Source organism: Agelaius tricolor, unplaced genomic scaffold (assembly GCF_023055355.1).
Source record: "Agelaius tricolor isolate 1412-34295 unplaced genomic scaffold, bAgeTri1.0.p SCAF_1, whole genome shotgun sequence".
NCBI classification, from domain to species: domain Eukaryota; kingdom Metazoa; phylum Chordata; class Aves; order Passeriformes; family Icteridae; genus Agelaius; species Agelaius tricolor.
Window position 1 is genome coordinate 72,180,968 of NW_027269261.1, and position 25,635 is coordinate 72,206,602.

Sequence of the window (25,635 nt, forward strand, 5' to 3'; positions counted from 1 at the left end):
ATCACACAGGAAACTTTAATTCTCACCTTATGAGCCCAAGTCTGCAGTTCTAATCCTTGTCTCTCACAAGTGTCATGACTGAATGTCTGATTTCCAACAGTCTGTATTTCCCACAAATGAAGGAAAAATCAAATTCAATTGCAATCAGAGCCTTGCTTCTCACAATCAGTTGATTACCCACATCATTTTTCACCTTCTATCCCAAAGTAACATCTAAAGCCCTTGGGCATTGCCACCTTCTGCCTCTGAGTTTTCTCATTTCAGTTGTGGGCTAAGCACAGTGGTGCTGCATGAGGTGGACATTTCCATCACCACAGGACAGACAGCTCTGCTAAGGCATCCATCACCCTCTAATGACCCAGATTTCCTGCAGGCATCAAGGGGAAGCTGCCTCATCCACTGCAGACCTGTCATGTCTCAAGACTGTGACTTGCCCACCCCTCATTCCTCCCTCTCCTTCCTTTCTACTCATTCATCAGGAATTCACCATGCCCATCCCAGACGGGAAGTGGCAGGCACAGCTGGTTGGCATCATCCACCTTTCAGCTGCCTCTTTTAAAGGTCATAAAAAGGAAAAGGGGCTGTAGGTCACCCCAGCCCCCAGCTTACCCCAACCCCTTACCAGCTGTACAAACCCTCCTGCCTCAAGGGCTGACATAATTTGGCACAGCCCTCACCAGAGCAGTGCTGTCTGTACAAATGCATGTCCAATACCTCACCAAGGAATCCTGATCCCAGAAGGGCTCACCCACCACCCTCTGACATCATGCTGTATGTGTCTCATCCCCTGCAATGACACACTTCTGTTTATGGTCAGGGAATGTCACTCTTCCAGGAGGGCATACCCCAGGCAGAGGGAGATTTCTAGCGCAAATTTGTTCTTGTTGGTTGGGTGAAAGAAGATGGAGGACTTTTTAGCTCTCTGGAAAGGAGCTAAGTGAGAAGGGTTGACAGAGAAGTGGTCTGGTAAGATGCCTGCCCTGTGCATGAAGCAGATGGCACAGACACATCAGAGAAGCCCTATAAACAACCAGTTAAGCTTCAGTCACAAGCCCTTTCATCTGCTTCAAATATAGGCTCTACCACCTTCCAGCTGGGGCTGGAAAACATCAGGTCTGCTCTGCCTGCAGGGCTTTGTGAGTTTGTATGTTCTGAACTCCTGCCAGGAGTAACTTTGGTGCTGGAGGGATCAATGTTGGGCCCTGTGCAATGCATCCATAATGCAGTGACTTATGCATGGAGGAGGGAAGCTGGGGAAATTCTCTCCCACTATAAACTATTTCTTGGCTCTTTGCATTAGTTGTCAGCCCTTGGGAGTATATTTTCCTCTGTTCCCATTTTTCTGTGGTCTGCATTATCATTTGCTAAATATTAGCGTGTGCTATTTATCATGAGGTCCACAACCCCTGTCCACTCCAGGGAGTTTGCAACTAAGTCACAGCAATAAATTTTCTGATATTCTATGGGCTTTACAGTGCTAAGAGGCACACAGCTGAAATCATTATCTCAGAGCCTTCATCCTCTAATCTTCCAGTGAAACACTCATCACCAAAGGCAGGGAGGATGCACACGAACACAGGTTGTTTATACTCACAGCAGATTCAGACTCAGGCTCCAAGTCCGGTTACTAATAATGATGATTACTGCAGCTCCTCTGGTTTTATGATGTGTTTGAAAGGCTCAGGGAAACCACATTATCTGGAACTCTCTTTCAACAGTATGTTAGGTTCACAGGATCTGCTGGGCTAGCAAAGGAAAGGGTGTGTTTGTGGACTGGGAATCTGTTATAATAATATCATGGTAACCAAAATGAGCACCGTGGTCTACAAGTCTACAATTACTGCTATGTTTATTGCAGAACAGAGTCACCCGAGACCTGACTCAAAACCTGTTGACTCCACTGGAAGTATTTTGCAGCAGGTCCTAGGAGCCACTTGGACAAGACATCATCTCTTACTGACTTTTTCTGCCCACTGTGTTTAGGGAGTTTGAACTTTCTCCCTGCAAGAGCTGTTATCTAAGAAGGGATTCAAACTTTGACTAGAAAGGTTACTTCAATATCTCCATATTTCTGATCCCAAAGCCCCTTTCAGAGTCATTTTTGGTTAATGACTAGAAATGTTCCAGCTTCTTTTGGCAATAGGATCTGATCCTAAGAACCTTCAAAGAAAACCAGAGTTCAGACTGAACTGGTAATATTTAATACAGATTTGGAGGGGTAATTAAAGAAATAAATTAAATGCTACTAGAAGGTACATGTCCAAAAGAAACACTGGTCTGAGAAGTCTGTATTTTTCAAAGTTATCAAATTAGCCCAGTTTAGTTTCCACTGCCTGTCTAAATAATGATGGATGTTGTCTAATCTCTCTTCCTTCCAAGGAGGCTGAGAAATCATGGACAAGGTCATTAGTGTGAGAGAAGAGGCATTCTCCGTCTCTGAATGTCCCAAACAGAGGTGCATGGAACAGCTGCTCCTTTCTCAGAGAGGGAGAACAGCAAAAGGAGAAGAGGAAACTTGAGCAGCCAAGTGGCCGTGTCCTGTGGACAGAAGGAACAACTAGCATTAGCTGGTTTTGCTTTGCCAACCATATGGCAACAAAAATGAGAGAAAGAACTGGACAAAAATATTTGATAACAGCCTAAGAACAAAAAATGGGGCAGCATCCCCTGCAGTGGCAGGGCACAGCCCTCACCTCTGCTCCTCTCTTGCTCTCTAACTATGATGGGAGCCAAGTTCAGGGTTCACTGGCCATTCCTTGGCCAATGCCAGACTCACTCTCTAGCTCACAGGGCAGTCTCAATATTTCCCCCATATTTTTTGCAGCCCCATAGCCTTTTCTGACAGTAAAGCTGTGTTGATCTGTAGCAGGGATGTTTTTTAGCATGCCAGGATAATGAATGTCATAGCCTGTTATCCCAGAAAGACTGAAGAATAAACAAAGAGGGACAGGAAGAATAAAGATGAATAAAACTCCTTGATCTGAACTTCAAATCCAGGAGATATATATATATATATATATATATATATATAGATATAGATATAGATATATATATATATATATAGATATAGATATAGATATATATATATTAATAAACTAAAGGGCTCAAGCACTGGCTTGGAATTGTACACATATTGTAACTCATAAAATTTCCAGAGGAATTTTGGTCTGTTCTCTGCCATGGAATGGTGCAGGGGACAGCAGAGCTTTTCACTGCAGCTAGTTTGGGTATAGAGATTTCCTCTGTTCAGACATGAGCTATGCCTTGCCACTTGCCCTTAGGGCCAGGGAACATTTTAATTGTACAATTGTAGCCCATGGGGATTCTCTCCAAAACACAGTTAAATCTCCAATCTGGCTGCCCAGTATCAGGGATGCCTGGCAGGTCATAGCTGCCTCCTTGATGTATTCAGACTCATTCCCTGCCCCCTCTGTTGCTTGGGAGACACCAAGTGCACAGGAGATGCTGGGAGCTGCAAGTTGGGGAACTCACCCCGGCACAGGGATTTCCCACCAGTAGGCACCAAACCAACGCCAGTAACTCCCAGGACACCTCCATGGGGCAGGGACAGTGGAGTGGCCAAGCTGCAAGACTGGCTGATGGTGCTGATGGCTTTGGAGCCAGCTGGAGAAGGCCCTAATCAGGCTGTGTTGGCTTTTGCCAAGATTAGGACTGGGTAGTTCCTGGTATAGCCTCACAAACCACTGGACCTAGTTGGAAGCTGCGTGCACCAAATGCTCTGCTTAGAATGGAGAGTTTCCCTGTGTTTCTGGAGGTGTTCACCTCATTGCAGGGGCCTGGTCCCTTCTCCAGGTGACACAGGTTGTCCAAGCAAGCAGTTCCTTGCAGGCTTGGCTGCAGCATATCCTTGAGCCAGACAGAACCTCCCCTGCAGAGCTGGGCACGCAGGATGGCTGGACAGCCAGGAAGCAGGAGGGTTTGGAAGTGGTGTCAGCCCAGCTGCTTCCATGAGGACAAACACCACACAGAGCTAGTGAAACTGGATCTAGGACAAACACCACACAGAGCTAGTGAAACAGAATGCAGGAGCATTCTGCCTGATACAGTGCATAAACACACCAGGAGCTTTGACTGTGGGATAAACTGCTATTCTTGTGCTGGTTCAAGGCATTTCTGGTTGAGAATTCTCATGTTTTCAATGTTACAAACTCTAGCCCTAACAGCAAACTCCTGCTTCTGAGTTGGGTAAGCTTCCACTGAAACAAAAGACTGGGAAAGGTTTTCTTTTTTCATGAACTGGGAAAAGGAAATGCATTTCAGAAGGACATGGATTCCTTTGATGTCCCAAAACAGAAAAGAGAATCTTTGCTTTTCTGTGCTGTAAGAAGGACATCATTGCCATGTCCATTTTTGGGATTCACTGTTTTCAAAGATGGGTAAAAACAAGAAATAAATAGCAACATGCCTCTCTCCTGCATTCTTGTGTCCTTCACAGGAACAGCTGCCAGAGCAAGGAAACTATATTAAGACCACTGCATCCTTCAAAGATAAACTCTTCCCAAGGTTTCATCTTTGCACAGTGACAAGAAGCTGGGAAGTGAAAATGTAACTGTCCACATGGGCATTCCGTGTGTGAGAACCCATTATTGTCAGCACTGATCCAAGAATAATCCAGCTGGTCCAATACCCATGATCCAGTTAAATATGACTGTTGAGTGCTTTTGAACAGCCTTAGGCTGAAGCATCAAAGACAGATTGTGCAAATATTAGGCAGGATCTATAAATAAACCAAATTTTCTAAAATATCACTTTATGAGTATATATGGGCTACTGAGCTCTATGTATCTAGTCAGTACAAAAACAAATTTCCTTGGCTACAGCAAGAGCTGCGAAACCTCTAGACAGTTACATTCAGAATCATAATGAAAACCTGAATCCCATCCTGCAAAATGTGGTTCAAACCCACTGAAGACTAAGAATTCTTCAGAAGAGATGTTATTTACACAAAGCAGATATTATTTAACTATGCACTAATTTTCTACTTGTCTGGTAATAAGATGTGAAACTGTCAAAGACTAATATGTTTAAAAAAAGAGAGATTATTTGAAGCAATTTAGTAAAATTGTAATCAACAATGTGCTTGAAGATAATTTAGACATCATGAGGTTTGAAGACAGGAAAGTAATGAGAAATAATTATTGAAAATAGACAATTTTCTAGAAAACATATTCAAGATAAGAACTATCTGGCATAACTTCAGATGTCAACAATGCAGATATTCACATCTGGTCCAGTCACCATGGGTTCCTCTAAAAATGAGAGAGAAACAAGCACTTGTAAGGGGTACCTGAGATATCTACTTGAAAATGAGATGAGCTGCAACCTAGAAATGCCTTTTTCTTTTCATATACTGACTACAAAGGGAAGCCAAGGTATCTAGTCCATATGTAGCTGATTATACCATAGACAGCTACATCTGGTCAGCATTAGAGCGTGTTTAATAACACACCTATTTGCAAATGCATTCCTATTCAGATCAATATGTCTGTGCACTCAGTACTCCAGCCTTCTACTTAGACTCCAGGTTGCTAGTCCAAACCTTAGTCTTGAACTTCAAAGTGGGTTGGACCCAGCTACACTGAGAACTACAACTTGCTAAGTAAGGTCCCTCAGGAAAACCCAATTCTCCAAGCCAGGATGAGACCCCTGAGACACAGAGACACAGAAATCCCTTCAGGAAGCCTGCAGAAGAGCATTTACAGAGAAACAGGGATCATTAAAAGTCCCTCTACACAGGAAAATATTCTTGCCATAACCAAAATGTCAATGCTAATGGTTAAATATATTTTCTTGAATAAAATCTGCCCAAGACTTCAGGAAAAACATGTATGAAGAGCAGTCAGAAAGTAAAGCAGTTTGTATGATCCTAGGTTCAACAGCCCCACACATGTAAAGAGCTGGTGAACCTTTGCACAGCCTGGGACAGGTAAATAATTTTTTGCACCAGTCTGGCTTGAGAGTCCAAAAGCCTGGCTCAGCCGTGAGTGTGTCGGCATCCCGGGTGTGGGGTGCAGTTTCTTGGCCAGCTGCAAAAAGAAGGTAACTCAGTCAGCCAGCCAGATCCATAAAGCAGCAGCTCACACTGTTATTAGAGGCCTGCCTCCCCATCTGGAAATTAAATGCAAACATATGCATAGGCCTAAGTGTTGCTTAAGAGAAAATCACTACCCTGACAACGCTGAACAGGACAGGGAGAAAAGAAAAACAGAAAGTACAAACCAGTATCTGTGCCTTCCCCATTTAATTTTCTGTACTGTCAGAGGAACCCTCATATCTAATTCAGCACAACTTAAAGGACAAAGAATTATGAGGTGAGGAAGGAAAGTAAATCCATTTGTTTGTTAGTACTGTAACAAGCTAAGAAATATCTGACAGAAAATTTACTTTACATGTGCTCCAACTCCAATTTTCTGGGTGGTTCAATCCTCCCAAAAGATGGCCACAGCATTGCACCAACATCCTATACTTCATTCTTCATTGATACTCAAAGCATCTGCAGAAGGTTTTGATCATCTCTAATAGCACAGAGGAGAAAATTTGCCTTTCCTCCTTATGGGAATCAGATACAGCTTTCACACAGCAGAAGTCAGACCCTTTGATCACTATGTAGCATGTTAAAAAACGTGTGTTAGTATGTAATCCTGAGTTATATCCCTAGTGATTTTTTTCACTGGGGAAAACGTAAAGAGGAAGAGAATTTATTGGTTCTTTCTCATAGTAATAAAAATAACAATAAGAAACAATAACAAAAGAAACAATAACAATAAGAAACAATAATAAAAAAGTGAGATAAATGTGAGACTGTCATTGAATTCATGACTGAGTGAATGATCGTGACAGCAATGGACATGTGAGGCAGGAGCTTAACACCCAATCATTCTGAAGCTTCATGTCAATAAAGTTCACCAGCAACTGTAGGCACTGAAAGCCGAGACTCCTCACATCTGTGTGATCATGTCTGCACTCGATGCATAAACCAAAACACCAGGGAGGTGGGGAGGCTGCTGCTCTCTCTGCCAGATGCTGAGCAAACAGCCCCAGGGTGTAACCACACCAGGCAGGAGGAAGCACAGTGACTGCCCAAGGAGCTGATGATTGATCAGGGTTAAGCAGAAAACCTCTTGCCCTTAGGCCAGCACCCCTCCACTGGGCCATGCTGGCTACCATGCCTGGGGAAGAGATGTAGTAGAGGGTTGCCCTTTTGTAACCTGTTATTTTCTTTCTAATTTTTCATGGACCCTGTTAAAAAAGGCATTTCTTGTCCATTCCAAGAAGTGGGGGTTTTTTTTCTTCTAAAGAAAATACTTTGAGAATTTCATCAAAGTTTGAAGCAAATACATATGATCCGGGACTAAATAGTGCAATCCTCATTTACAGGTTGGTCCTTGGTACACACTCCTGGGTCCCTGCAAGCTATGAGCTTATCCAGGCTGGGGCAACTTTTGACCCAAAGCAGGTTTGTTGGACTCCAAATGAAGCTGCATACCAGTTTTCTGCCTCTCCCTGAGGCTTTGGCTTGAACCAAAATGGAGTGACACCCATTAACAAAGAGACCTCCAAGACTCTGCCCTCCCACCCTTGCTCCTTCCCCTCCAGGCACAGACGCCAAGGTCCATCTGCTGGGATTAACCAGCTTCAGAGTCTTTGCAGGCAGCTGTGAGATGGCTTTCAAAGATAAGAGATGGCCCAGGGTGGGCTCAAGGGTAAGGAATTTAGTAAAATATCTGTGGAAGGGATCTAGTAGGATTTGCTTCCTTGTTTATATTATGCAGTATCAGTCATCCTTAAGACCCCAGGCCTGTGTGTCAGTAAAGCTGGAAACACAACCAGCCAGCAAAGGATCCTGATACTGCTCCTCAAGATCCTGTCCTCCCCATGCAGAAATGCTTCCCTCCTCTGACATTCAGAAACTCCTGCATTTTTTGGCTCATTTCACCTAAACAAGAAATAATAAGTGAAATACTGAGCAGCAGGATACTTGGGACTGAAACTGCAGAGAGTCAGCTTTTCTTCCCAGGTAATGGTGCTGCTGCTGCCCAATGCTGAAACACAAGTCATGGCTAATATATGGCAAAGAGATTGTAAGTCTCTGCTGGCCCCCAGGGAGAAAATAATCATAAGCCTGCTCAGTGTTTGTTAAAAGATACAGGTAATTGTGGAAAAAAACAACAAAAAGACAATTGAGTGGCTGGGCAGGTTGATTTATGAGAGAAGATTAAAGGAGCTGACCATGAATGGCTTAGCTAAACAGTGACTAAAACAGGACATGAAAAGTAGCCCCTGTCAACAGTATTTGAAGTGTCTCTCTGAAGGGGCATTAACTGTTTGGGTGTGGATATTTTGAATAAATGGAGGTCTTGAAAAGGAGGTCGGAAATGCAAGTGCCAGATGAATGTTAAGGAAACTTTCCTGAAGAACAAAATTTCCATGGCAATCTCCTCCCCATTCTAAGGTGGGATGCCCCCCAAAAAGTCATCTGTGCTGAACAGACATGACCTAAGGAAATTCTGGGAGGTGTCTACTTTAAATGCCTCACTGGCATCCCCATCTCTAAGCACCAGGGCAGAGACAACCAGACAGCATGACAATAAAAGCCGATTCCAAAACTTTCCTACAAATAGAAGATAAAATACCCATACCTTGGGCTTCAGAGATCAAGCAGAAAAGGAAGAAAATGTCCAAAGTGAGGAGAAGGAGTGATTCTCTGGAGTTCTCTTATAGTACTGAAGGATGATGTAGGGCTGGGTTTTAACACAGGTAGTGAGAAGACTCATAAATGTCAGTCTCTACACTCTGCCATTATTTGGCCTCTCCCAAACAAGAACCTGAACTAGAATAAGGGAAATTATTTTTAGTAACACTAAAGAGACCCAGGTTGGTCATCATTCAGCTGTTATAAATCACATAATTCACACAAGGCACAGCACCCTCCTCTCTGCCTAGTCCACACAGGACTAGTGGTTTGACCATGGAGAGCCACACCTCAGGTTCAAAACAGCAGTGAATTAGAAATTAACTTGCCATATCCTACTGCTTTCTTTTCTTTCATGTAATCAAAGACTGGGCAGCAAACACTGCATGGTGAGAATTCCACCTGGAGAACAAAGCATGTATCTACTCATCTAACAATGAATATACTTTGAATATATATATTGCACAGAATATACATTGGTAAGAGAGTTGACAGTTCTTTGGTTCATCTGCCATGACACAACCCCTGTGTAAATGTTCTCCACACCCAAAATGAGACTACCACTTTCTCCCAAAGTTTGGCTGGCCCTGCCTGTGTAACATCACCCACAGCAGGAAATGCTTCTTAGGGACTGAGTACATTGCACAACAATCCTTGCTGATTCTTGTAGCTGTGGTAACATTCATTAGTGAACTTCCCAGCAATTAAATTACACGTTTGATCATAGAATCATTTAGCTTGGAAAAGGCTGTAAGATTGACTTCAATCATTAACCCAGACAAGTTCACCAGTAAACCACATCCCTCAAATGTACCCATGCCCATGTAGCTCTCATCAATGGGCTATAGACACCCCTGAGTGCCTATTATATTGATTTTCTATTACAGCAACAGCACACAAACCTCCATTGTACCAAGACACCACTACAGAATTTGCATCTTTGGTAACTTTCAAAAAACTGCTATTTTTTATTCTTCTCGCTGTCCTGGTCTTCGAATTCTCTTTTCATGGTCAGGAACAAATTTTCCAAATTTTCATTTTCCAAATCCCAGAAGATTTCCTATTTGTTTCACATTAAAGTGGAGAGAGGGCAGTAGAAACCAGCAGGGCAGTGGTAGGTGCACAGCAGACAAATGTGCATGTGCTGGCAGTAGGGCACCGGCCATGAATCCTTCTATAAAGGGTGGAAGGAAATGTCATTGTCTTGATACATTTTAAAAAAGAGAAGGCAAATATACATAAATGCAAATATATCTTAATTGGTCATGGTGTCAAATGTTCCCTTTACATTTAATCTAATGTGTGTTTCACTGAGCTGTCAGCAATCTCCACTAGCCTCCAGGCACTAATGAGTGAGCATCAAGGTGTCAGTGCTTCTGGCATTAACCTCAATTAGGAGGAGTTAGGGTGATCACTGAATCAAGGGTCAGCCATTCATTGCTGACACATTCCTCTGGCTGCAGCTTGCAGTCTCCTGCTTGAAAAGGGCTGGCAGACTGGCTGCCAAACTCCTCACCAGTAAAAAAGTCTCATACCTGCCAACATTACAGTTAATTACTATATTTGAAATCTGCACAGGTCTTAGCAGTCATGGAGACACAAGAGTAACCCTATTTATGAGGCTATTCAATGTGGTTCCCAGGTAAAAAAAAAATAACCTGTGGTATTAAAATTATAAATATCTACCACTTACTCATGGTCAGAATTTTAAAGCATCATTAAAGGCATCGATATGACAAAGAATAGAAAGTCTCTACAGCAGGGTTAAGCTTACAGGGAAAAAAAAATCACCACAGAAACAATATAACTTTAATTCTGCTCCACTTCTCTCTCTCCAGAGTTTCTGAGAGATTTCCTTTAGACATATGACATTCAGATGTCATCTTGCACAATCATTCTCAGGTAGAACTGCTTTTCTGGGGTGAAATCATGGGTGGATCATGAGTCATTTTGAGACTGCACCCCTCCTATTCAAGCATGGAGATCTCAAGACAGCCAGGCAGAACCCTCCAGATCCACCCCAGGCCTGAAATCTACTCTCTAGATGGCAGATTGCTGTTCAGCCTCAAGGACTCGGGCATATTTATGCCAGAGGAAATCATTCCATGAGAAAATCTATTTAGTAACCTCAAAGTTGTGTCAGCCACCATAAAACCTTGGTTACATTACAGTTTAGCATTACAGTTATTACAGTGGAAACTACAGGTCCATTATAAAACATTTCTCAAATTTCTAAATTTATAAAATATATGAATAATACCAGAATGAAAAACTAAAGTCCCACCTGCCTCTTTCTTATCACCACTTCACTACAACAGACTGACCCTTCTTCCCTTCTGTCTTCCCCTGTGACTTTTAGGCCACAGGCCTTACCAAATGAAACAAAACAAATTAAAACATATGAAACACAGAGATAAAAGGATTAAAGGTCTCAGGTGCACACACCTCATGAACAATGGAGCTCAGGGGTTGCAGAGTAATTTAGCTAACTCTTTATGGGACTCTTTCCATAGCAGAAGCTCTCCCAGAGTTGATGGACCACAGCAGGCTTGAAAACCTTCCCTAATTGTAAGGTAGCACTTGTTTTACAGCTCATTCTGCTTAAGATCATCATAAAAAGTGTCCTTTGAAGTCCCTCTCTGCTTCCTCCAGACCCATCTTCTTTCCTCCCCATTCCCAAGGCAATGATCTTTATCTCCAAGCCTCCATTTCTTCTCTGCAGGAATCAAAGGGGTTTCAAGCCTTTCCCTTGAGGTGACAGCATTACCTGTTCCTCCTCCACCTGAGATGCAGAGCTCTGCTTCCTCAGAATATTCATTTACCCTAATCTGCATCAGACACAGGCTCATTCTGCCCTGGTAATGAAGACTTGCTGTGTCTGGGCCAGCCAGGCCAGGCGTGTTCGGACTCTCCTGGGTTGATTCATATCAAGCTACAGTGAGCTGTGCAGCAAGAAAAGACAAACAGGAGCAGCACAATGACAGTTTTCAATTACCTGATTTACCAACCTTCATCTTAAAACTAATGAGGCTGTTTGTGTCAAGTTTCACATCCCAGTGCAATCACTACTGTTAACCATAAACAGCTCTTTGTCCCTGTAGCATGTTCCTCCTTGGTGCAGGATGGCAGAGCTGCTGTGGCCTGTTATGAGCAGGTACCTCCAAGCCCATTCGTAAAACATGTGCCCCACTCACTTCAGCACTGGCAAGCAAAAGAGATGGCATCTTGCCTTTACCCTCAAGTAATCCATGAACTCCAACAGATCCATGCCATGAATCCAGATTATGAGTCTTGCTAACTGAGGGGTTTTCTCTTTGCTTTTCACTGAGATGCAGGAAACTGCGTCCACTAAAATTGTTAAGTCATCACCAAAGGTGATAAAATCACAGCCTCAGAAGTCAGAAAACATCAGCCTTGAGCTATCTGGTCACCTATCATGGTGCAGTTTTTAGTTACGCCACAGCTTTTTTAACAGGGTCTGTTGAAGTATGAGTAATTCTGAATGTGAGGTCTAAGTTTCTGAAAAGAAAACAAGTTCTTTTCTTTTTCTTCACCTGGATGGAAACATGCAGAAGGAGGAGGGTCAACAAATCCATTTGTTTGCAGAACCTGGTAACAAATGTTACATCACCAGGGAACATCTACTCTGCCCCCTCTGCCATACCACCAGATGCACTCCTTGACAGTTTAGAACAAATCTGACCTCGAGAACAAAAGTCCAAAAGAACAATCAGCCAGTCAAAGAAGTCAGCAAATATATTGATCCCATCCTAACTCCTGGAAACATTTAGGGAATTAAAAAAGATAAAATGCAGAAAATTGACCTCAGTCCCATTCAAAACCAGTTAATAGGAAAACCCCTCTCCAAACCTACATGTAGAGATTGATATAACCATGAGCTGAGGTGCAAGAGACCAAGCTGCTGTTTGAGAACTTTTTCAGCATTAACACTCATGGCTAGAGGTAATTTCTCAAGAACTTAAATAAACATTATGTTCCTCTCTTACCTGGATGCATCTTTAAGTGTTGGAGATCTGTCAAAGAGTGGGAGTGGAAACCAATAAATAAGGACAAAACAGTGGTATTATTATTATGTAGAAATGATAATTTTGACCAAAAAAACATTTGCATAAGAACACGGTGGCTGAAAGCATCTAACCAGGTCATGAATCCATGGAATCACTGAATGGTTTGGATAGGAAAGGATCTCAAAGTTCATCCAGTTCCAACCCCACCTCCCCGCCATGGGTAGGGACATCTTCTACCAGAGCAGGCTGCTCAAAGCCCTATCCAACTTGGCTTTGAACACTTCCAGGGGTGAGTGGATGTAGATGTAGACATCTGCATTGTAGAGGTTCTACATGTAGATAACTATACTCCAGCTAAGCACCAGGAACCCCATTTACAGTCAGTACAGGAGAACTGTCACTTCAAATACGCAGTTCATCTCTTTCAGGCACTTACTTTAGGATGAGATGATTTGTGCCTCAAAAGCAGCTGCTTCTCCACATTATCTGTAAAAGGAGTTTTTCTCAGAAGGTGATGTACACACTATAAATCTCTATGGTTTATATGTCTACACTTGGTCAAATGAATCCCACCTCATGAATATTTCAATATTTGTAGTCATTACATGAAGATTGGATAGCTTTTTTAAAAATACTCTATAGCTTGAAGAGAAGCATAGGCTTGATACAAAAATTGCTTGACAAACCTCTATTAACTTAGGAAAATATGACAAAGGATTTGAATAGATGTCCTAAACTATATCTGAACTCAGTGTCTTGACAATGAAAGTAGCCACATGGAATTATATCATATCATTATTCTGTTCTTTGTTTATTTCATAGGTCAAACCTATGTGGCCATGCATTTCAAATCTACATGTTTCTGAGTTCTGTTTCACAGCATTATACAAGAAACCCAGTTAAACAAACATTATCAGACATTATACATTCAGTGGAACATCCCTAGAGGTAGATTGCCTAAAATGTTTATTTGTTTGTAAACAGAAATTTTATTTCAACTTTGGAAGAAAGAAAGTCTGCATTACACATTCTGTGTGTCTTTCCCTAGCAAGACCCTGCCTGCATTGCCCTGTTTCAAAGGGGTGTAAAAGGCTTTTGTTTTTTCCTTGGAAGTCTGGAGTTGCTCCTTTTCTATTTTATGTAGGTCTTGGAATTGAGTTTTATAGCAACAGAAAGCGCTTTTTGCAGTGATAAAAATACATTTTCTATATTCATGAATTCATAAATTTTAAGAGGAAAAGGAACCATTACATTCATCCAGCCTGAGGCATTGATAGATTTACTGCACAGGAGCTAATGGACCAGAGCACAGTCTCTTTGAGATGACAGGAGAGAATTTGTGAAGCTTTTTTCCTTTCCTCCTCATCATCATCATGAGGGCAACCACCTCAGAGCTGCCTTGTTCAACAAAGACCCTGCCTCTAGTCCAGCTTGAAAGAACATTTCTCTAAACACATTTTAGAGAAAGCCAGGCTGCTTTCCCAAGCACTCAGAGAAAGCAAAGGTCAGCACCCCCCCCCATTGCCCCAGAGCACCTCAGCCACCTCTCCTTGACCCCATCTGGTCTCCCAGCAGCACCAGACACCCCAAAGCAACAGTAGCTGCTGCTCCTGTGCTCAGGCTTTGTTCTTTACCTGCACAATTCTCTCGTTGGGATGTGCAGCATTGGCCCCTGGGACTCAGCTTATTGCCTCATAAAGCAGGATGGCAGGATTATTAATGTGGCAGAACTGCAGGGTTTTCCAAGCAATTTATGAGTTACCATGGCAGTTCATTAGCTCTCAGCCCAATGACCCCTTCCTGGCAAGCATGAATCAAGCAGGAGGCACGTACACATCTAAATGTAAGACAGATATTCACATCAAAAACACATCCAAGGCCATATTTCCTCCATTTTGTTCAGCACATGTCCAACTGCAGCACTAAAAAGTCACCAGTTATCAGGACTGATAACCAACCCACTGAAGCATATCTAGACACAAAGAAATTCACAATCCCCCTTCTTTTATTTTCTTTTATTCTCATCAAACCGTTTCTGATGGATGCCTGCATTTAAAGAACAGCAGGTCCTTAGCAGAGGGTTTATATTTGCAGCCTGCATGGAATGCACAGGGAGGCAGGTCTGGCAGTGGGGACAGTGGGCTCTCTGAATGGCTCCCTTGACTTTCAGAATAAGGTTTCACTTTACACACAGACAGGTCCCTCATCCCCACTCAAGGAAGAATTTGAGAAAATATTTAACTTTCATGGTAATTATCCGTAGGTCCTAAAATAAAGCACACACTTCAAGGCTTCCTTGAGTCCAAGTGGCACTGTGTGTGTGAAAAAATTCCACAGGTTTTAATGCAGTGCTCAGTTAGGACTTCAGCACAGGCAAAAAAAACTAATCTAGCAAAGTAGAGAGGAAAGAGATATAGAGAATTAAAGAGTGACTTTGAAGTTAATAACTGGACAATTAAGAAAATGAAAAGATTGTGAGCACAGTAAGTTTTATCAGTAAGTACAAAACCACTACCAAGCTACTCACAGTTATTACAAAAAATTACAATGTTTTATGCAGAGACAAAGGAAGAAGTTTGGGGGAAGAGGAAACAAGGAGAGAAAGACTTCTAGTAAGTCTTTATTGTATTATTTTTCTCACTTGCATAATTGCTTTTTTATTTTCTTTTCCACTCTAAGGGTATTTTAAAGAAAAGCCAGAACTAAAATTTTTACATTTGCCTCTATTACAGCTGCCACACTCAGAGCTCAACCTCACCAGGCCTTATGTGCTTCCCAGAATGAACTTGTCTTTTTCTTTTGAAAAAGTAATTAATGTATTTATTAGTGCAGTAATGGGACCCACATACTGGAAAATCCCACCTTCCATACCATTTCATTAGCTAAATGTGGCTTTGGGCCAAATATTTGTATTTCAGCTCCTGCCAAGGTTCAGGTTTGGAATGTTTTTATGTTGGAGGTTTTTTCATCTGTTTCCTTGGCTGGGCTAATGGGACCCTAATGCACATGAGAGATCTCTATCACACCATGCTGCTGGGTGCTTGTTTGCTTCAATCACCTCATACATACACACAAACTGGTGGCATTTCCCTCTCAGCTAGGTGATGCCAACAGACCTTGAGCCCACAGCGCAAAGGGATATAATTTGATATGGAGAACTGCTGACTTGAGCCATTCCCACTGGCTGGAGTAATTACAACCAATATTTTTAAAATATACAGCTGGGCAAGAAGTTAGATGGCACCTTTATTTAAGAACAGATTCATCTGGCAAAATTGTGTGTGTCTGGCAGGGATTTTCATGTCCAATAAAACATGGAAGCTGGAGGAATGAACCTTCAAGAAATATGGATATGGCTTAAAGAAAGCAAAGTTCCTGCCTCATCCATTTACCTCTTGGAGATCTGGAATAGGGCCCAGGTCCTTCTGTCAGGCTAGAGAAGAACAGTGGACACGATGAGCCGAGAGACCCTACAGATGTTCTCCTGCCAGGACTGGGAGATAAGACACCTCACCAGCTCTTCACTAGGCCTTGGTCTACATAAACACTACCAATCTCTCACAGGGTCCATCTCAGCTGTGATTTCTGCTAACAGCTCATGAGCTTTTCATTAATATTACCTTTTGTCACCTCATAAATTACTCAGCAGACTTTTTTTCATTAGTTGCTATCAGAAGAAGAAATATTGGTCTCCTTCCAGTCCTTCCCATGCTTTAGCACCAGAAGCCAAGTTCAGCTGCTCTGTCCCTATAGATACTGAAGTTCCTCACAAAGGAAATGTCTGCATAAAGACTCTCCCACCCACAGCCACCTCCATCACAGTTCTTGCTCTCACCAACTCTTCTGAAGCAGCGCAGCAGGTCAGCAGCACTGGCCAAGGACACAGGGCAGTTTTTCTCACAGGTAAGACCAGTGACACATGGCAGGACATCTCTACCCCAGTTGGGCAGGCAGGGAGTGACAGAGAGGAGCAGACTGACTGCACTGCCTGACCTCAGAGAGTAATGGGGTCACTTACTTGAAGCAGCAGCAAAAAGCATTGAAGTGGTGCTTGGAGAAACCCATTTGTACACCCATCACATTTCCCAAGTATGCCAGGGTCACTGCATCTTTCACAGATCTCCAGACAACAACAGCAAGAGACAACATGTTTCCAAGTGCAAGAGGTGGGAAACAGGGATATGTATTGAGATACAGGCAACAGGGAAGTGCAGTCATGCCCATTTATCCCAGCCTGTCCCCTTTCACTCCCACAGTTTTGATGAAAGTAGGAGAGCACTATGCCAGGAGCCATAATGTGTACAGCTTTAAGGAAACCTGAAACAAAGAGACAGCCAGCAGGAGGTTTTCTACACTGGTATCATTCTTTAGGTCATGAGAATACCAAAATGTTTGGTTTTATCATTTCTTCTAAAAGAATTCCAGGACTTAGTTCTGTCTGGCACAAGCACATGAAACTGGAATTTGATTTCTTGTTTATTTCATTTTCACATGTTGAAGGACTTTGCTATTTGAGGCGAGAAATATGTGTCTGTTGATCACAAAATCCAGTTCAGAGACATGTCTGAGATCATGGTTTTGAAAAGGAGCCATGGCCACCTTCAAAGGATGAGGCAGATTTTACTCACAGAAAAGCAAAACATGCCATTTTGTGCTCTCAAGTGTGACTCATTTCCTGATGCAGTTAGGCTTGGACTAGAGAGTTAAGGTCAGATTAAGAGATCATTAGTGCTTTTTATAGTGGACTTTGAGACCAGGACCACAATTCTAGAATAAGGCCCTGCAGGCCTTTGAAGGAGAAATCCTCTTGGAAATACATCATGGGGCTCTGTTTGTTTTCCCTGGATTTTTGAGGGATGGAGCTCCTGTTTTGACTTCTACATTACCTTTGTTTCTGTCAAATCCCCATGAGGATAAGCTTCTCCCCAGCCTTTTTATGAGAAAAGTGATATTAAAACATCACCTTCCTGACTAGAAATCTCATAGGGCTTTGCAAGGATAGCTTTGCTACTTCTTGCTGCATCACTTCAAGCAAAACCCAAACTTCCTGCCAAATGAAACAACAGCCAGACAAGCTGAGAGCCTGATACTCCTGCATCAATGTCTCTGCTCCTCAGGGTGCTGCACAGCCACCATGCTGTAGCCACTACACAACATGTTACAGTGACTGCATCTCAAATGCTTTCTGTCACACTCAGCATGCTGCAGTTACACACAGAGTGACCCACAGACCCTTTGCTGTCTTAGGGCACAGACAGCTTCTCTTTCACTACATGAGCCACTGTCTGCTCAGCACATTCAGTACAGCACCAAAATTTGCACTTCCAGATGGATGCAGAAAGGAACACTGAGAGAGAGAGAGACTGAGCTGATCCTAGTGACAGCTATGTAAGCAAAACCCTGAAGGAAATATTTTAAAATATGTCAGCTACAAATGACCAAAATGTCATCACAGTATGAAGACAGATGTTGTTTTTTATACTACAGAGCTCAGACAGGAACAATTTTTCCTCTGTTGCAAAATAAGATGACTAGTCAGGTAACAGCAGAGTGTCTGCTCAATGTAATGACCTAAGCTCCCAACTGAGAGCAAACTGTTTATTTTTTGTTTAATAATAGTATTTCGTTAAAAAAAAATTGTTGCAATGTTTACCTGAGGATTTTGGGAGTGATTTTCTACTAACACAGTGAATGAGTATGGTTTGGTAATCACCTGATTCTATGGTACAAAATGAAATAAATACAGAATAAAATAATAAGGATCCTACTGATAACCACAGCTTTGCTGCAGGATGCCAACATTCAGTGTGTAAACGTCCACTGAGCAGATTGACTTCACTGCCAGATTTTCCTGCCTTGAAGAAGCAGATGAATGGGTTAATAATTTCCACATTTTTTGCTTTTTCTATAGAGCCAATGAGTACAAAAAGCCAATGAGAATTAAACTACTCTGGTGATCCAAAGCTTTTCCAAAGCTTGTCACCCAAATATGAATCACCATGAGCCAACTGGAAGTTCAACAACTTTTTGCATCTCTTATTCTCCACACACCACTGCTCAACAAACATAGAGCCCAGTGAGAGTTAGAGAAGTTTGTAACTTACCACAGGTGTAGATGACATTAAGATGCTTTTGGATGCCTGGGTAACAAGGATCTCCAAATTCATAGGTGCTGGCATATATGCTGCAGCTTCTTTTCCCATGACAGCGCTTGATCATGAGCTGCAGAGCAGTAGCTGACTGACACTCTAAAAGGGAAAAACAATACCTATCATGAATATTTGTCCATTCACAACAGAAATCACCTAAAAATAATTTACCAGTTGCAGACTGTGAGAGTACATACAAGATTTCCATGTTTAAAAGTCTTTATGTTTACATGAGAAAGTGCATCTGACTCTAACACACCTCTAATAAATTGAAAGAACATTGAAGAATCACACATCCATAAAAAGAAGGCTGAGAATAAAAGATGTTTCGTCTTTGTAACAACCACAAGAGGTGTCTCAAATCCCCCTCTCTGACCCCTGTTGAATACAAAGGTGATCAGTGTCTCTGCTCTTTGAAGTTACATTTCTAAATCTAATGAAAATTAGTATGAGGTGTAATAATTATAATATTATCATCTACCATGTAAGCAGAAATATTGTTTTAATCACATTCATTCCATGCAAGTAAAACATTTTTCATATTAGAAATTTAGAATATGGGAAGTTCCAAAATTGTTTTCCCATATATTTTTCTCTACCAGGTGGTTTTGCCTGTTTTCTTACCTAGGGTGAGAACAATTTGCACAGATAAAGTCCTGAGCTTTAAGGTGCAAGACTGACAGTTTGCTTTCACTGTCCAGCCAGAACCAAGCTGAGGGGGAAACTTGCAAGGAGACATTTCTTCAACATCAAATCACTGCTAAAAGGAACAGGACAGCTACAGAGAATGGAATACAAACTGCTCTTGGTCACTAATTAGGAGGAAGGGAAATGAAAAATGGACCTCAAAAGGTACTGAATGCTAGAACCAGCATAACAATAAAAGCCATGAGAGACACGGGAAAGCCACAGAAAACCAAGCCTACAGGGTAACATGCCTTTTTTCTCAAATCAAAGGCAGCATTTTATTTCACATGCTGCAAATGACAAAAGAAGAAGGCTCCATGTGAACATTTTCATACTGAATGACCCAAACTTCCTTAGGGGATTTCTGATCCAATGAGTGTCAGAGGTTTCAGTGGAAACATCTGGCATGCAGCAATCCTGATTCATTGTCTTTTTGCAAACGTCCAGCTAGAGAAACTCAGCAAATCTAAATGCTGCAGAGGATTTCTTGGAGGGTGCCTATTCTTTTTATTTGTTATTGTTCTCACACATAACAGAGAACATCCCACAGCTGTCTGCTTAGTGGCCTTGCCCTGTGGCACAGGAGCATACTGTATCCATGGGGAATTACACATTGCTGGTCCTGTGAGAGTCCCAGCAAGGCTTTTGCATCCAGCATCCCCAGAGATGGGCAGCCTTTGGGACCTTCCTCATTTAGGAATATGTATGCACTAAACTACAGACTCTGCTCTCCACCTTAACAGATCAAATTGACTCTTCAGGTGCCAAAGCTGCAGATTCATCAGACTGAAAATGCTTCTAGGAGTTTTATTTGTCATACACTCTCACACTAACATTGACAGCTTTTTTAGCCTTCACTAGTCATGTCCTGGTATTGATGGCCTCCTTCCTCCCAAGCAGTTCTGAATAGGCCATGGTCTCCACCCAAACTGACATTATCAGCAGCATCTGTATCAGGAAACCAAAGAGGGCTAAATTATGGACACACCTTTACCCCCTTTGTTTAAGTGATACCCTATACCTTAGAATGATCTTGCCAGCTAGCATTACTCCAAACAGGTAATACAGCCTGATATATAACAGGGCTAGTGCTAATAGTCAATTTGCAGAAGGCCCCCACTGTATTTTTGGGGCTTTGAGCAACCTGGTCTAGTGGCAGGTGCTCCTGCCCATGGTAGGGGGATTGGAACAAGATGATCTTTAAGAACCCTTCCAACTCAAACCATTCCAGAATTCTATGAGCTTCTGGACTGCCTGGGAGAGTTATCTAGGCCAAGACCACAAGCCATGGACCATGCTGCAGTTTCACAGTACAGATCTATTTCCAGTACCTGTGCCACTGATACTACTCAATTACCAGTACACATATAACCCCAGACACCCAAGTTCTTTGGGCACAAACACCCTTAGTGAAGTCCTCAACTCTCCAACTGCCAGGCTGCTCCAGCTCAAGCTACACCAGCCACAATGAGCAGAAGAGTAGAAGGAGTTCTCTATGCTTCAATTACAGCTGAAGATGAAAGCCCCTCACACAGAAAATAGGGCATCAAGATTGTAAAAGGTTCTTTTACATGGACTTTTTGCAAACCATAGCATGAAAAAATATGTTTGGGGAAAACGTCACCTGCTGGGACTGCAGCACATAAACCATCCCATAATTTAGCTGAAAGCAATATCTGGATCCTATCCACTCCAACCTCCTGCCCAAAGAACAGCCAGCTTTGATGTTACATCAGGTTGCTCAGGAATTCGCCCAGGCAAGTTTTGAAAATCTCCACAGAGAAATATTTCCCAAACTCCTTGGACACTTGATCCGGGGCTAAGCCCCTCTCCAGGTGAAGAATTTTTTCATTGTGTATAATCAGGTTTCTATTGGTGCAACTCATGTTCATTGCTTTTGGTGTTCAACTGCTGTTTCCTTCTGTGTGTTCCCAAAAAGAATCTTCTGTAGAACCACCTATTCCTTAGTAAAAAACAGAAATAATATCCCACCCAAAGCTTTCTCATCTGAAAACTGAACAGCCCTGTATCCCTCAGTATTCCCCCATATGCTATATGCTCCAAGCCCCTGACCAGCTTGGTGGAGCTCCATTGGACCTGCTCCTGTTTTCCAACATCTCTTCTTACCTGGAGAACCCCAAACCAGACACTAGTGTTCTAGTTAAGCTGTAACAAGTCCTGCCCAATTTGGTACCACCTACAAACCCTGTCCCAGGTCATTACTGAAGATTTCAAGCAATCTCTGACTGCTTTTTTAAGTGGTTGCCAGTGTGACTTCAATATAGCACAGTGGAGGTTTCTTGTAGTGCTCCATTTCCTTGGCTCTTGCTGCAAACAGACACAATTTAGGAAAGTCTTACTGTTTTCCCTCACCTCCAGACCCAATGAACACCAGAATCTGGTGAATGCAGAAGTGGCAGAAAGTCGTCTGAGTTACAAGATCCAGCTAAACTCTACTGGAGCAACAGTCTCCCACATGGTAAATTCAAATACTCTTCCCATTTTCCCCATGGAAAGACCTGAGCAATTCTCATGGAAACAGTCATATTTTTCTAGCCCTGAAAAAACAGAAATGCAGTCTAGGCACAAATTCTGACCAAGTGTTCACTTCAAAGACTTCCTTTTGCTTACAACAGGGAATTTTCCCTGGTTTTTCCTCCATACAATTTCTATGCAAAAGTGCCTAGTACATTCCCATAAGGGCCAGGGCAAGCAGCTTTCAGTGTTTTGAGGGAGGACTACACCAACACTGAAATTAGCTTTGTCTCCCATCTTGAATTTCTTTGTCTGTCAGCATGTTCATCTTCCACATAACATATTGAACTCGAAAATGTAAGAGCAGCAATCACAACCTCCAAATGGGACCATTTTCCATACACACTTCAAAGGGTTTCTGACAAGGAGTTCATTTAGCTGCTTGCCAAAATGTCGTATTCAAGCATCTTTATTCCCTCACTAATGGGCACTGAAGATGTCAATAGTACATCTGAGAGGTGGCTGAATGATAGATGAGACTACAGCACCTTCATAAATCACAGTCACCACCATGGCATTTGGAGCTCTAGAAGGGACAACATGGTATTTTCTTTTACCCCTGTGTCTTGGGCTTATAAAAACAGTGAATTCACTCTTGTTAGATGTTATGAAGTGCACATAGGTAATTTAAGTTCCAAATGTAGATAAATCCTTGGGGAGATCATTGAAGTGAAAGCTCCAGTTATATTAATACCTCTTCAGAACGTGATTTTAGGTCAGAAATCTTCACCTCCAGGTGCCCATCCTCAGAGCTCAGACAGGCAAGAAAACAGAGGGGTTTTATCCATAAATCATGCATTTATCCTGCCAAAAAGATGCGGGGAAGCCAAGCCCAGCAATGTGGTGCAGCAGAGTTGGGCTGTGGTCCCCTTCAGTGGGCCAAATTCATTTTTTCCAGGTCTTCAGAAGTGGGAGACTAGACATGGCACTTATTGTACCAGATGTCATGCTCATTCAGGACAGTTGGATTAGATGATCTTAAGGTCTTTTCCAACCTTAATGATTTTATATTCCACAATCTCCTTTCTTCTGCTGCTTGTTTGCTTGCTAAATGCAAATTCCAAATGTTTTATGAAATACCACCCTGGCACCAGTAACAAACAAGTGACTCCATGTGTCAGAGATGTGGGAAGGATGCTCACAAACGCCAACACCGTATCACTAAGTCTGAGGTAAGCACTGCTAAGCAGAGCCAGGGCCCTGTCGAGAACCTCCTAAAGCAATAAAAACTGCTTTAAGACCTCATAGATGATAGAGAGCCCTCTAGGAGAGGTTGGGCCAGAGTTACCCTTGGCTTTCATTAGTCTTGGATTGCTTGAGTACACTGCCAGAGAGCACATACGAATCCTGGCTATGTGAAACTTTCACATGTGAAAGCATTTAAAAGTATCATCTGTGCTTTTCAAATATGGCATTTTCAGCTAAAACTGGGGCTGTGGGGGAGTGGGATCAGCTCACTTTATTCTCTTTACCTCTGGCCCCAATTTCTAGAAGTTGCACATCCCTCCAGCCTTGCTCCTGGTGCAAGGTGAATTCCCTTTCCCAGGATCACTTCACAAATGCAGACCACTGGCCAGTAGGATTTCACAACCATCTAAGTCCTCAGTGAGTAATTCACCTTACCAGTAATTCACCTTACTTACTCCATCAGCCCAGCCTCTGTCAGGGTAAAAACCCAAACCAGGGCAACAGAGATGATGGAGGATTTTACCAGCCGCAGCTTGCAGACCATGTTGGCTTTAAAACTGGAATTGGTCTCGGTGATGTAATGTCCATATCATCAAGCTCACCACAATGAATGGATTTTAGTCAGTCTAAGGCTGCTTCCCAGCATGAATATTTCTTTATTCATGGTAAAAAAATAAAATAAAATAAACTGGAGCCAATGCCTATTATTCATATCCTTAATTTTGGTTACTCCCTGTTACTTGTTTTTCTCCAGTAAGGGTGATACATCCAAATCTGAATTCCGAGCCATGCTTTGCTGCTTTGATTGCACAACCTATCTGGGTTTGAAAGAATGTTTCCAAACTCTTTAATTTTTGCATTTTGGTAACACTTAAATGCCCTATTGGAGATTGGAGCCTCTTCCAAGGCAGCAGCCATCACAGATGGATTCACAAACAGATTTAAACCCTGAGTTTTGAGAAGGGTGACTAATCCCACAGTGAAGTTGGGCATATTGCAGATGTTCAAGAACATCTGTTTATCTGTTCATGATCAGACTCACCTGTCACAGCCCTGCTGAACCTGCAAAGGTGGGTTCCTGCACAAATGAGACAGGCTGTCCAGAGCAAGTAGGACAACACACAGCTGGTCAGGTGAATCTGTTAGCATGCTGTGAAGCTGCCAGGCAGGAGTTTTCCACAGGCTGTCCATGGATCTGGAGAGGCAGCAGGACATGGAACTAAACCCAATATTAACATGCACACACTTTAAAAAGAAAGAAAACTGGAGCCTGAGAAAAAACTCCACCCACTCATAAGTGGATGAGTCAGACTCTTGAGTCTGTGAATTTTCAAGAAAAATGGGGCACTCATATTACTTTTTTCAGCCAAGAAAATATAAGACCTTGAGGTGTCAAAAGGACCAAATGGTTGGCCACAATTAAAGACCTCAGAAAGGGGATTACTGCCTTAAAATACTATTTCCAGCAGTACACAGGAAGTAAATGTTTAGGAACTGGAACAGGACTGGTGGTAGCTGATCAAGAGACAAATTCTCTGGGATGCTTTGGCTCAGTGTAAAGGCATCAGGAGCAGACCCAAATCTCAAAATTAAATCATCAGCAGAACCTTAGCTTTCCTTGCTGTCTTTTGAGGAGCAGGTGAAAGGATCAACTTAAGATAAATTTTCCTGTAAGGGATGTAATTTACAAACAATTGACAGCTTGAGGAGGACACTCCTCAAGCAGAGGACAGGATTTTCCCCTAAAACAGCCAGCCTGATTTCCTGCTTGAGAACAAAAGAGGAAAGGTTACTTGCTGGGAGCTATGAATGTGAGAGGACAGAATGAAAGATGGAAGGAGTCAGTTAACTAAGAGGAGAGAAATTTCGTTCCTGCAAAGAAAGCTGACAGATGTCTGAATCAGTGTTGTGGTTATCCACTTATCTGCCAAAAGAGAAAGCAAATTTCAATAGAATGGCAGGAAGGACACAAGCAGGAAGTAACTCCAACCTTTCAGGTGAGGCAACTGCCTAAATTCCTTCATGTTTTACCTAGGAGTGACTGCCTCAATCTGAAAAAGAACCTCCTTCATAAGTAGGGGGGAAGAAAGCTCTCCTGGTTTTGGGCAGTTTCTCATCCATTCTCAAGATGTTCCATTAGCTCTAGTTGATACAAACATCAGCTACTTCACAGAGGGGCCGCTGCTAGAGGTGCCTAAGCCTCAGCTTCAGCCAAAAATTAGCCATCCAGCAGCCTGTGAAGGATGTCTTCACGGAATATCAATGAGCCAGTCTGCACTCTGTGCAGTACATCAAACCCCAGGCATTTTCGACTAAGGCCATACCCATTAAGTTT

General features: G+C 42.4%; 1 protein-coding gene across 1 annotated transcript in view; it reads right to left on the minus strand.

Annotated features, from left to right (window-relative positions):
- EVA1A (eva-1 homolog A, regulator of programmed cell death) overlaps window positions 1–18,960 on the minus strand; it is a 104,810-nt gene extending 85,850 nt beyond the window's left edge. The window contains exon 1 of the mRNA XM_071439605.1: window positions 18,846–18,960. Within this exon, the coding sequence (XP_071295706.1) occupies window positions 18,846–18,960 (115 nt within the window). The remainder of the gene's footprint in view (window positions 1–18,845) is intronic.
- Window positions 18,961–25,635: the final 6,675 nt, after the last annotated feature.